The sequence below is a fragment of the Callithrix jacchus genome, chromosome 1 (genome assembly GCF_049354715.1).
Source record: "Callithrix jacchus isolate 240 chromosome 1, calJac240_pri, whole genome shotgun sequence".
Lineage (NCBI taxonomy): Eukaryota > Metazoa > Chordata > Mammalia > Primates > Cebidae > Callithrix > Callithrix jacchus.
Genome location: NC_133502.1, coordinates 141,921,092 through 141,935,072, shown reverse-complemented (window position 1 = coordinate 141,935,072; position 13,981 = coordinate 141,921,092). Strand labels below are relative to the sequence as shown.

At 44.9% G+C, this 13,981-nt stretch overlaps 1 protein-coding gene across 1 annotated transcript; it reads right to left on the bottom strand.

The window, feature by feature from the left end:
- Positions 1–8,268: 8,268 nt before the first annotated feature.
- Positions 8,269–12,338, bottom strand: SPATA31G1 (SPATA31 subfamily G member 1). The gene is given in 3 exon segments (XM_017974378.4): positions 8,269–10,650; positions 11,008–11,760; positions 12,101–12,338. Coding segments are annotated over 3 exon segments (3,255 nt in total). The 5' UTR covers positions 12,332–12,338; the 3' UTR covers positions 8,269–8,379.
- Positions 12,339–13,981: the final 1,643 nt, after the last annotated feature.

Here is a 13,981-nt window from a genome sequence, read left to right as displayed (position 1 = left end):
ATGAGCCACCGCGCCTGGCCGGAGTTAAATTTTTGATGTTCAAGGCACCAGAAGAAAAATCTGTCCTATCTCTTAGAGACCAATTTGCCTTCTGTATTTGTTCTCTCTGGGGCCTCTCCTATTGGATGGTGCTCACCAACATTGAAGGCACATCTTCCCCACTCAGTTCACTCACACTCCACTAATCTCTGAAAACAACTTCACAGATATGCCCCAGACAATGCTTTACCAGGTTTCTAGATATTCCTTAATCCAGTAAAATTGACACCTAAAATTAAGTCCACAATTCTGCCCCTTGTCAACTTGGCACCGTTATGTGTCTCTTTAAACCATACTTAATAAGGTAATAGTTCTGCATAACATGATGTAACTATCTTGTGTACAACCAGAAACATACTAATCCCTTCCCCTGAATTTGAAATTTTATTTTGTCCAGGTTGTGATTTTAGGGATTTTGATCTTTTAGGAGTTCAGTATTTGGGATTATGGTGTTTGGGATTGTGTCTGTCAGGATTATGATCAACACTGGTATTGGTCATCCTAGAATTTATACTAGGCAAGACCAGGCTCCCTTTTGGTCTACATAGATAATCTTGAAGGATGCATGATATTTAACATTAGTTGATTAAACTGGAGCATCCCTGGAACTTATGCTGTGAAACGGATATTTTTACACTTATTTGTTATTTCAATAGGTTTTTGGGGAACAGGTGGTGGTTGGTTACATGAATAATTTCTTTAGTGATGATTTCTAAGATTTTGGTGCACCTATGACCTGAGCAGTGTACACTGTACCCAGTGTTTATCCCTCCCCCTCTCCCCACCCTTTCCTGAATCCCCAAAGTCCATTTTATTATTCTTATGCCTTTGCATTTTCAAAGCTTAGCTCCCACTTATGAGTGAGAATGCAAGATGTTTGGTTTTCCATTCCTGATTTACTTCACTTAGAATAATGGTCTCCAGTTCCATCCAGATTGCTGCAAATGCCATTCCGTTCCTTCTTATGGCTGAGTAGTATTCCCTGATACATATATACTAGAATTTCTTTCTTTTCTTTCTTTTTTTGAGACGGAGTCTCCCTCTGTCACCCACGCTGGAGTGCAGTGGCGCAATCTTGGCTCACTGCAACCTCTGCCTCCTGAGTTCAAGTGATTCTCCTGCCTCAGCCTCCTGTGTAGCTGGGATTACAAGCATGCACCACCACGCCCAGCTAATTTTTGTATTTTTTAGTAGAGATGGGGTTTCACCATGTTGGCCAGGCTGGTCTCAAACTTGACCTCAGGTATACCACAATTCAATTTCTGTATTCACTCATTGATGGGTATTTGGGCTGGTTCCATTATTTTTGCAATTGCAAATTGTGCTGCTATAAATGTGCATTTGCAAGTATCTTTTTTGTATAATGACTTCTTTTTCACTGGGTATCTACTCAGTAGTGGGATTGCTGGATCAAATGGCAGTTCCACTTTCAGTTCTTTAAGGAATCTCCACACTGTTTTCCATAGTGGTTGTACTGGTTTACATTCCCACCAGCAGTGTAAAAGTGTTCCCTTTTCACCACATCCATGCCAACATCTATTTTTTGGTTATGGCCATTCTTACAGGAGTAAGGTGGTATCACATTGTGGGTTTGATTTGAATTTCCCTGATCATTAGTAATGTTGAGCATTTTTTAATATGTCTGTTGGCCATTTGTATATCTTCTTTTGAGAATTGTCAGTGTCCTTAGAGCATTTTTTGATGGGATTGTTTGTTTTTTTTCTTGCTGATTTGTTTGAGTTCCTTGTAGATTCTGGAATTAGTCCTTTGTCAGGTGTATAGGTTGCAAAGATTTTCTCCCACTCCATGGGTTGTCTTTTTACTCTGCTGATTGTTTCTTTTGTGGTGAAGAAGGTTTTTAATTAAGTCCCATCAATTTATCTTTGTTTTTGTTGCATTTACTCTTGGGTTCTTGGGTCATGGAGTCTTTGCCTAAGCCAGTGTCTAGAAGGGTTTTTCTGGTATTCTAGAATTTTTATGGTTTTAGACCTAAGTCTTAGAACCATCTGGAGTTGATTTTTTTTTTTTTTTTTTTTTTTTAGATAGGGTCTCCCTCTGTCGCTCAGCCTGGGAGTACCTGATCTTGGCTTAGTGCAACCTCTGCCTCCTGGGTTCAAGTGATTCTCCTGCTTCTGCCTCCCAAGTAGCAGGATTGCAGGTGTGCACCATCCTGCCTGGCTAATTTTTATATTTTTGGTAGAGACGGGGTTTCACCCATATTGACCAGGTTGGTCTCAAACTCCTGACCTCAGGTGATCTACCCACCTTGGCCTCCCAAAGTGCTGGGATTTCAGGTGTGAGCTGCTGCACCAACTTCGAGTTGATTTTTGTATAAGGTGAGAGGTGAGGATCCAGTTTCATTCTTCTACATATGGGTTGCCATTTATAGCTCTTTTGGGGCCTCAAGTCTTAGTCTGATAAAATGATTGAAAAATGCGGCTGGGTGCAGTGGCTCACATCTGTAATCCCAGCACTTTGGGAGTCTGAGGTGGGTGGGTCACGATGTCAAGAGATCGAGACCATTCTGGCCAACATGGGGAAACTCCATCTCTACTAAAAATATAAAAATCAGCTGGGTGTGGTGGCATGCTCCTGTAGTCCCAGCTATTTAGGAGGCTGAGGTAGGAGAATCACTTGAACCTGGGAGGCGGAAATTGCAGTGAGCCAAGATTGCCCTACTGCACTTCAGCCTTGTGGCAGAGGGACACTCCATCTCAAAAAAAGAAAAAAATAAAAAAGATTGAAAAATGCTTTCTCAACTGCAGAAGCCTGCTTACTTAAACCAAGAGGCAAATTGTATAGGCAGTCCATTTTTCCCTCACATTATTCCTAGAAAGAAATTGAAATGTGATCTTACTGTAGCTAATCACTTTGTATAGGGTAAATACTGCGATTAGAGGTTGGATTTCTGACCAAGAATATGGTATCAAATAGAGGACCAGCAGTATGCCATAAAGGCAAAAACAAAGATGGAACAATATACCTAATATCTTAAAATTTATTTAGATGTAATGTACTGATTCTACAAATTCTCCTGAAAGTCCAGTGGACACATAATGCCATGAAGTATACAGGTCTTCCATTTCAGCTGAACTGTGGCAAGTGTCAAGTGGTTTGTTAACCCTTGCTCAGCCCTACAACCTACTAAGAGCTTTAAAATACTTAATATAGGAATTGGATTTTTTTTTATAAAGCTACTCAGAGAAGCATGGACTCATGTTCCTATGTCAAATAGAAATTCAGAATTGCATTGTCTTTCGAGACCATAGTATTGGGAGAGGGAAAGTACTTTTAGTTCCACCCTGGGCCAGCAGGTGGTGAGTTTTGGACTCAGACTCTATTGACATATTTGGACTAAATAAAGCTTTGGAACCGAACAGTGACACTAGTGAGAGGAATCAAGGAAGTAGCGTGTACCTTCTGACTGGTTATCTCAACCAACTATACTGACTAGAGGGAATATGATAGAGTGGAAAGAGCACTGGACTGAGAATTTGGGCTTGACCTCAGAGAACCTCACTTTAAAGCCTTACTATCAGGAAACGGGAACTATCAACAAGGCACACAGTGTTAATGGGGCTGCAAGGAAGGCAAAACCATATAAAATAGTTTCCAGGCCTTAAAGGAAGATGGGAAACTTGACATGGAGAAAGAAGGAGAACAGTTTGAGGCACAGGTCAGAAGATAGAGCTCTTGCTTATAAAGCTTAAAGTTAGACTAGCAAGAGAGTCCTGGGGTGAATTTGGAGAGATCAGGAACCATGTTGTGAAGACCCTCAAATGCCAGGACTGAACTTTCCTACAGGTATGATCATCTGGAGAATTCAGGCAAGGAGGTGACAGATTTCAGTGTTAAACAATTCACTTTGTTTCTTGTGGCAAAAAAAAAAAATTATCCAACAGTTTCCAAGTGAACAGTACAATATTGTCAATCACATGCACGTTGTTGTGCATAGACAATTCACATTAAATAACTTTTATTTATTTATTTATTTTATTTTATTTGAGACGGAGTTTCGCTGTTGTTACCCAGACTGGAGTGCAATGGCACGATCTCGGCTCACCGCAACCTCCGCCTTCTGGGTTCAAGCAATTCTCCTGCCTCAGCCTCCTGAGTAGCTGGGATTACAGAAACGCGCCACCATGCCCAGCTAATTTTTTGTATTTTTAGTAGAGACGGGGTTTCACCTCGTTGACCGGGATGGTCTCGATCTCTTGACCTCGTGATCCACCCGCCTCAGCCTCCCAAAGTGCTGGGATTATAGGCGTGAGCCACCGCGCCCAGCCAAGTAACTTTTATTTTTATAAAGGCAGTAATGTGCATTGTAGAAATTTAGAAAAATAGGCCAGGGTGCAGTGGGTCACACTAGTTATCCCAGCACTTTGGGAGGCCAAGGCGAGCAGATTGCTTTAGCTCAGGAGTTCAAGATCAGATTGGGCAACATGGTAAGACCCCATCTCTGCAAAAAATAAAAAGATTAGCTGTGTGTGGTGGTGTGTGCCAGTAGTCCTAGCTACTCGGTAGGCTGAAGGGGGAAGATCACTTGAACTCAGGAGGTAGAGGCCACGATGAACAGTGATCTTGCCACAGCTCTCTGGCCTGGGTGACAGAAGGAAACCCTATCTCAAAATAATAAAGAAATTGAGAAAAATATAAGCAAAATTTTAAAAATATTTCCAATAACCAGAGGTTACTATTTTAATAACTTTAGTGCATATGTTTCTGGATTTTTGTGTGTGTGTGTGTGTCTGTATATATGGTATTTTGAAACCCAAGTTGAGATCCTACTGCATTATAACTTTTTGGTTTTGGTCAGTATCTCTACCTTTCTCTTTACATAAATGTTCTTGGTTGAGCATGGTGATGGTGGCTCATGCCTATAATCCCAGCACTTTGGGAGGTTGAGGCAGGAGGATTGCTTGAGGCCAGGAGTTTGAGACCAGCCCAGGCAACAGGGTGAGACCTCATTTCTACAAAAAATAAAATAAAAAAATGTTAGCTGGGCATAGTGGGGCACAGCTGTAGACCTAGCTACTGAAGAGGCTGAGGCAGGAGGATCACTTAAGCCCAAGAGAGGCTACAGTGAGTTGTGATCATACCACTGCACTCCAGCCTGGGGGACAGAGCATGACCCTGTCTCTAAAAATTCTAGAGGTTAGGAACCAATCTAGATACCCACACCATATTCAGAGTTTTCCCCAAGTGACCCAAATGTCATTCACAGCTATTTGGACCAAACCAATATCCCAACAAGTTGGCATCTGTTAGGTTCCTTTATTCAAACTTTTAAAAATAAGAGGATCTCGCTCTGTTGCTCAGGCTAGAGTGCGGTGGCTATTTACAGTTGCTATACCACTACTGATCTGTGCAGGAATTTTATCTGCTCTGTTTCCTCACTGGGCCAGTTCACCCCTCCTTAGGCACTAGTGGTCCCCCACTCCTGGAAGGTCACCATATTGATGCCAAACTTAGCATCAGTCAGCACCCTATCAGCATAGCACACTATGTCTTGGGCTCAAGAGATTCTCCTGCCTCAGCCTCCCAAGTAGCCAGGGTTATAAGCATGTACCACAATTCCTAGCCTTTTACTCAAACTTGTATGACACTTGTTGAAGAGATTGGGCCAGTTGATCTCCAGAGAATTATAGCCATGTGCAGGATGGATTAGAAGGAATAGAGCAACCAATTTAGTGAGAAATAATGACTAAGACAATAGTGATAGTGGAAATGGAGAGGTAAAGGTGAATTTGAAATACATTTATAGGTATAATTGACAAGATTTTTGTTGCTGTTGTTGAGATAGAGTCCTGCTCTGTTGCCCAGGCTGGAGTGCAGTAGCATGATCTCAGCTCACTGCAACCTCCACCTCCCAGTTCAAGTGATTCTTCTCCCTCAGCCTCCTGAGTAGCTGGGATTATAGGTGCATAACATCACACCTGGCTAATGTTTGTATTTTTAGTAGAGACAGGGTATCACCATATGGTCCAGGCTGGTATCGAACTGCTGACCTCAAATGATCCTCCTGCCGCAGCCTCCCAAAGGAGGCTTGTCACCAAGCCCAGCCGACAAGACTTGATAATGTATTAGATCAGAGAAGAGGGAGGAGTCAGAGCTTAAGTATTTAGGTGGATATCATGCCTTTTCATAGTAATGGGCATGTTGGAGGAAAAGGCCAAAGGGAAAATACATTTTTGGACAAGTTGAATATGAGATATTGTCTGGTATGCTGTTGATATGGGGACCTGAAGCCTTGAGATGCTTAGAAATGACTCTTGTTTTTACAATATGGCATATTTAATGGAATGGGCTCAAGACATTCTATTTTTAAAAAAATGGTATTTGTACATTGGACATCATTTTGGGGAAGGTTAGATTATCACCTCATACCATAAAAATTGGTAATTTAAAACATAAATATATAAACGTATCAATGTGCCAAGAGAAAATGTTTTAGAAGTCATGAAGTAAAATGTTGGTAGATTTAAATACATAAAAAATTTAACTTTGATACAGTAGAAGTCACCATAAAATTAGACAATAAGCTACAGATTGGAAGAAAATATTTGCAACATACATAACAGATTGGATTACTATCTCTGTAGGCAGGATTATGGTCCCCCCAGGATGCCCACATCATAATCCTTGGAACCTATGTATATATTGTTTTACATGCAAAAGGGGCATTAAGGTTGCAGATGGAATTAAGGAAATAATTAACCGACTTTATTTATTTATTTATTTAGAGACAAGGTCTTGCTCTGTCACCAAGGCTGGAGTGCAGTAGCGTGATCTTGGCAACCACCTCCTCCTGCGTTCAAGTGATTCTCCTGCCTCAGTCTCCAGAGTAGCTGGGATTACAGGCACACACCACCATGCCTGGCTAATTTTTGTATTTTTAGTAGAGATGGGGTTTTGCCATGTTGGCCAGACTGGTCTTAAACTCCTGGCCTCGAACAATCCAACTGCCTTGGCCTCCTGGAGTACTGGGACTATTATAGGCATGAGCCACTGCACCTGGCCATCAACTGACTTGAAATTGGAAGAGTGTCCTAGATTATTCAGCTGTGCCCAGTGTAATAATAAAGATCCTTAAAAGTGGAAGAGGAAAGCAAAAGAGGTCAGAGTGATAAAATGTGAGAAGAACTTGACTTGCCTTTGGTAGCTTTAAAGATAGAAGAAGGGGGTCAGTAGCCAAGAAATGTGGGCAGCCTCTAGAAACTGGGAAAGGCAAGGAGTAAATCCTACCCAGAGCCTAGAGAAAATGATGCAACCCTGCCAACCCTTTGATTTAGCCCTGTGAGATATGTGTCAGATTTTTTTGTGGGGGAAGAGTCAGGGTCTCTGTTGCCCAGGCTAGAATGCACTGGTTCAGTCCTGGCTCACTGCAGCCTTGACCTCTCTGGTTCAGATGATCCTCCCACTCACCCTCATGAGTAGCTGGGACCATAGGCGTGCATCACCATGCCCAACCAATTTTTGTATTTTTTTTTGTCGAGGCAGGGTTTTGTCGTGTTGTCCAGGCTGGTCTCAAACTCCTGGGCTCAAGCTATCAGCCCACCGCAGCCTCCCAAAGTATTGGGATTACAGGTGTGAGCCACTGCACCCAGGCTCCATATCAGACTTCTGACAAAATAAATTTGTTTTGTGGTAATTTGTTACAGCAGCAATAGAAAACTACAATACATTGACTAGTACAATATCTAACAAATAATACATTAGAAAATGGGTAGAAGATATGACCGGGTCATTACAGAAATCCATATGGTTACTAGACATATGAAAAGGCACTTGTTTTCATGGTCTTGGGGATGGAGAGACCCAGGGAGAGAAGAAAACAGAGGGCTGAGAACAAAGATATGTGGTGAACTTGTGGGTCAAGTGAATGAAGACAAGAACAATACCCAGGACCAAGCACAGTTGCTTAGACTCAGACTACCTGTGCTTGTGTGAATGGATGTATTTTTTGTTGTTGTCGACATTCTATGAAGTTGTTCCCTCTCAAGGGCAGCTTTGGGCTATGCTCACCTGGCCCTGTAGCCTCACCCTATAGAGTAAGGCTGTGTGGACTCCAGATGTGATCATCTGTGAAGATCCATAAAAGAGAGTTAAGCCTGCAGAATTCTGAGCGCTCTATTTCTGGGACTTGAACCTGAGGGGATATGGCTGCAGAATTGGGAATTGACATTTTCAGTACCCTAGATTCCAAAGAAGACATGAATGGGAGTTGTCTAATTTAGCTAGTTTATTAGGATTTCCATTTTTTGGTCTTCACATCCCCACCTTCCCCCTGGTTTGGCTGCAGGTCTTGGCATATCAAGTGCCAGTATTACCAGCCTTTCTCTACTGACTAGATTTGGTGGGTAGGGGTCGACAGTTACCCAGGCATTTGGCTAACACCTTTTGGAAACTCCTGGTAAGGGAAACCTTGAAGGGAGGGGAGGAGAGATGATTCTCCATGCAGGCCCAAGGACAGTGCTTACAGTGGTGAGGAGTTGGGATGTCACTTGCTTTCAGCCCTGCCTCTGGCTGATCCTGGGGATGTGAAGCTTTGGGGAGAAGCTGCTGGGGAAGAACAGTGTGTTGAGAGCTCTTGCCCCTGTGCTCTCACACAGGAGACCTTTGGGAAAATGTGCTTACAGGGGCCTCTACTAGGCTCCTGGCCTAGGCAGGGTGGTTGTTCCCTGTGACTGTGGATAACCCCAACCTTGCGCTCTCTCCTCTGTGGTCTCCCACTTTGGGTTTTCCAGGGTGCTCTCTCTTTTTGGCTGAGGATGAGGCTGAAGCCTTGTCCTTTCTCTTGCCTGAGACTAGAACCTTAGAGTTTGAGGGTTCTGGGCCTGGAGGTGGATAGTTCACACCAGCCTCCATGTATACACATGGCCCTTGGGATGGGATCTGGCCCACCATCTTCCCCTTCATTTTCTTCCCTCTCTGAGACCCTTGTTCTGCCCTGCCAGACTTCTGTGGCTGAAGCTGGGAAGAGGATTGGGAGTAATGACTGTGGGAGGACTGGACAGACTGAGATACTGTCCCCTGAACTTTTTGAGGATGACAACTTGAAGAGCAGGGGCATAGATTGGGGGGATAAATCTGTGGGGGGCAGGAAGGGAGTCCCCGGGAGTTTGGAATTGTGGTGCCCAGAATAGGGGAACTACAAAATGGTTGACTTGGGCCAGGGGCTCTGGAGGCAGGGCTCTGCCGCAGTTTCTTCAGCCTGAGTTTCAGCTCTCTACTCCACTGCCAGGCATGGATCCCAGAGTGGGTGAGCACCTCTGGGACAGTCCCTTTGTGGGAGAATGGGGCCTCTGCCTTAACCCCTGGGAATGTCTCTTCCTTGCGTAGACCAGGATGGGTGGGCTCAATCTTTACAGCTTCCGCTAGGGTGGGAGGCCAGGGTACTGGCTGTAGGGGATCCACTGCAGGAGGGCTGGGGCCTTGGGGAACTTCTCTTTGTTGCACATTTCTCCGCACAAATTCAAGGTCAGTGTGTGGCTCTGGTAGAGGAGTAGAGAGTGAGCTGGGGGCTGGGAGCTCAGTGTTCCAGTGGTTCTTTCTTTGCTCCACTGCTCCCCTGTCAGGCTTACAGTTGCTTTGGTCTGTGACAGGGTCACCTATGTGGGACTTTGAAACACAGTATAAGGATGGGCTGGGTCCCCCACCTGGGGACACAGGAGGACAGTTTTCTTTTTGCTCCATTTCCCATATAGTAGGCTGAGAATCAGACAAGACTCCCAGAGGGCTGGCTCCATGCAGGTCTTGGGGTGAGCTGCAAGCTGGGTGCTTAGAGGCCCAGGAGTTCTTTCTCCTTTGTATGTCTCCATATCTAGCCTCAGAATTAGACAGGAACCTCATGGATCTAACTCTGAGTGGCTCCAGAGCAAGAGCTGGGGGTAGGCCGAGGGCCAGAGATGGGGGCTTAGAAGCCCAGGAGTTCGTGGAATATTCAGTGTCCTTCAATGTAGCTTCTGATGTACTGAGGCCTTCCACAGGACTGATTCTTTGTGGTTCTGTAAGGGAGTTTGGAGGTGTGCTATGAACAGGATCTGGGGAATCAGATGCCCAGAGTTTCTCTTTCTGCCCCCTGGTCTCCCACAAAGCTTTGGATTCAGACAGGACTCCCTGGAGGCCCATTACTAGAGATACCAGGAGAGGGGCTGAAGGAAGGCTGGGAGGTGAAACTGGGTCTGCGGGGACCCAAATATTTTCTCTACTCTGCATGCCCTTCCATGGTGTCTCAGATCCTGATGGGACACATACAGGGCTGGTTCCAGAGAGCCCTGGGTTGAGGTTCATGGCTAGAAGCTCAAAAGCCCAGAGGTTTCCTGAGTTTTCTGTGCATTCCCACTGGGGCTTATATCTGGATGGATCTTCCAGGGGACTCTGTTCCTGGAGTTCTGGCAGGGAGTCTAGGGGAGGGCAAGGGACTGTCATTGAAGACTCAGAAGCCTGAGGTTTCTCTTTATATCCCATGGTTCCCAAGAAGTCCTTAGGTATGGTAAGTTCTCCTTCAAGGCTAACTTTTTTGGATTCTGACAGAGAAGCTGAAGATTGGCAGGGGGCTTGTGTCAGAAGCTCAAAAGCTTGGGACTTCTTTTTGTACATTCAGGCCACCTGTGCTACCAGCGGGGATGAGCCGTACGAAGGCCTGGACTGGCTAGCCAATCAGCTCAAAAACAAGAAGTGAGAGTCAGGCAGCCCTATCCAAGTGCCCCACCCACCTCTGACATACCTACTGTCACCCTGCCCCAGTCCTACCCCTTCCTCTGCATTGCAAGTGTGGCTAGGACCCTGGGTATCATGTCCGTGTGCCCAGCAAGAGCCTTGCCTCCCCTGCCTCCCCTCCTTTTTCCTGTCCACCTATATGACCAATCCCTAATTGCTGTCCTGATGATGAATCATTCCAATTTTACTGGGTTTAAAACAAAAACAAGGTTGTTATGGTTTCAAAAAAAAAAAAAAAAAAAAAACTCAGTTGGTTTCCAACTGAGTCTCATATCCAGGGAGAACTTCCAAGAAGCTAGTTCCAGAGGACTGTGTGGGTGCCTCAGTGTCAAATAGAACTCCCTTGTGGTCCACAGGCAAGGGATTCAAGTGGAGGGGTAGTGATTAGACAGGAGATGATGGAGGTGTAAGCAACTGAGGATCGGGGGCCATCCCTTCCATAGTATGGGCTTCATGGGTAGAAAACTGGGCTGAGGAGTGATTCTGGGGCAGCAACAGGTTGGACCTAGGTAGGAAGGCAAGCTTGTTGAAGAAGACAGAAGAACAAACAGACAACTTCAGAGGAGAGGGGACACCTGAGCTTAGGCAGATAGCCTCCAAGGACTCACTGTGCAGAGAGGGGAGACCCCAGAAGAGTTGGCTTTTTCTCTGCTGCTGGTGGTTCCCTGATGCTATCTTGTGCCTCACAGGAAAGTTGGTCAGAATCTGAAAGATAGGGAAGGATCTGGAAGGGCTCATGGGCTGCGTGATTGTTTGCTCCAGTATCCCTCTGGTCTTGAGGAGGTCCTCAGAACCACAGGATGGATGGAGTGGGGCTGGAGTGGCTTGTTCTTCGTTGGGAGCTTCTTTGGTGGGAGAACATGGCTCCAGTGGATCCAGAGATGCCTCGTCTTCCCCCTCTTCCTCCTCTTCTTCCCCTTCTTCTTCCTCCACTTCTGATTTCTGTTTACACAGGCAATCAAGAAAGGCCACATGGTACAGAAGTGGTAGGCATGAAGCCTTTTCAGATACACAAGGTTTGTTATGAGGGACTCAGTTGGCTCTACATTCACAGTGGACAGTTATTCACCTAATCCCACGTGTGTGGTCAGTCATCTACGCAGCTCCTTATCTAGTATTAATGGTCATTACCTAATCCTCATTTGGAGATCAGTATTCTCTCACATAACCCTATATCTAGAGTCCATGGTCACCTGGCTTCAAATCTAGTGTCAGTGGTTACTCACCCAGCCTCACATCGAGGGCTAACAGTCGCTCACCTGGGCCCACATTCATACCAGTGACCTCACATGTGATGTCAACAGTCATTAGTCCAGCTGTACACTCAGAGGTCACCCACCTTGCCTTGCACCATTTCCCCAGAGCACCAGAGATGAAGCTGTCGAAACCTCCCAAGCTGCCACCATCTCCGGATCTGCCAAACCAAGAATAAGAATAGTATCACCAGATTTCCTGGGCTCTGAAGGCAGCTGCTGCCGCAGTGTCTGCAGGCTAGGACATGGGTTAGTTGGCCCCAGAGAGGTCCCATATGCCCCTCAGCCTTGAGCAGGTCCTCCAGTAGCCATTTCATTTTCCTTAGCCTAGTGGCAGTTTACCCTGAGGTCATGATTGCATCACAGAACAAAGAACTCCCATCTCCCACAGAGGCCCAGGCTGAGCCACCTTCTCCCTGAATTTAGAACCAAAATTTCCTCCATCAGGCAATTCATACTCCACACAGTGAAATGTGGATGATCCCCTTTTGATTGCCAGTTCAGAATTATGCTTCAGGCATTGTGGTTAAGGACATGGATTCTAGCACTGAACTGCCTTATTCAAATCCTAGCTCTGCCATTTCCTACCTGTGAAAACTCAAACTACTTAATCTTTTCAGTGCCTCATTTTTCTTATCTATAAAATAAAGATATAATTACTATTATTATTTTAATACAGAGTCTCACTGTGTCACCCAGGCTGGAGTACAGTGGTGTCATCATGGCTCACTGCAGCCTCAACCTCCTGGGCTCTAGTGATCCTCCTGCCTCAGCCTCCAGAGTAGCTGGGACCACAGGCATGTGCCACCATGCCCAGCTAATTTTTAAATTTTTTATTTTTGTAGAGACAGGATCTCCCTATATTGTCCAGCTGGTCTGGACTCCTGGGCTCTAGGGATACTCCTGACTTGGCCTCCCAAAGTGGTGGGATTATAGGCATGAGCCACCTTGCTTTGCTTATTATTTTTAGTAGCAGGGTCTCATTTTATTGCCGAGGCTGGTCTTGACCTCCTGAGCTCAAGAGACCCTCCCACCTCAGCCTGTGAGTAGCTGGGATTACAGGCATGGGCCACTGTACCTGGCAGGATAATATTACTACATAGGGTTATTGTGAGGATTAAATGAGTAAATGTACATACTTAGAATAATACCTGGTACATAGTATATGCTGTATTTCTATTTAAGATTTCTGATTACAAGTTTCATTCTATCTTTAATGGTTGGGGTCTATCCCCTCCTTTTTATGCTCATGCCAGCTGTGAACTGTCTTATTTGACATTAGGTTGCCTGAGTGAGATCTTTTTGAGAAGCATTCATGTTAAGGATGACTAATAAATGTGTTTTGCCATTCTCATTTCCTCCATTTTCCCCTAAAACCACCACTTTGTTCCATGTCAACCCTTCCTTTCAGAGCCAAACTTCAATCCCTGCCCTCATCAAAAGCTGATTTGTTCTAGTGGAAAGTGTGCTGAGCTGAAAGTAAGGAGACTTGGGTTCTCTAGCTCCATCACTGATCCATCACATGATCTTGAGAAACCAAGAGAGATTTCTCCATTGGTACCATGAGTTGGACTAGACTGATTGTTTCATTCATGCAACATTTGTTGAATGCCTAGTATGGATCAGGTATTGTGCTTAGTCTTGAAACTACAGAAGTAAGATAGAGCCTCTGTACTAAACTAGGTACCATTTCATTAGGGAATCAGTGAAGTAATAGATAATGAAAATAGAGATATGCAGAGTATTACGGGACCAGAGAACAGATACCTACCAGTCCGAAGAAGGATATTGATGGTGAGGGCTGCTTCCCAGAAGAGATGATTAATGCTTGGTTTGAGAAACCAAGAAAATGAGGATGTAGTGTAGAGAGTGAGAGAAGGACAATCCAGGCAGTAGGAGCAGCCTGTGTAAATGTGCTAGGGCAGAGAAACTATGCCCCATTAAGGAAATTGAAGGTATTTCAGTGT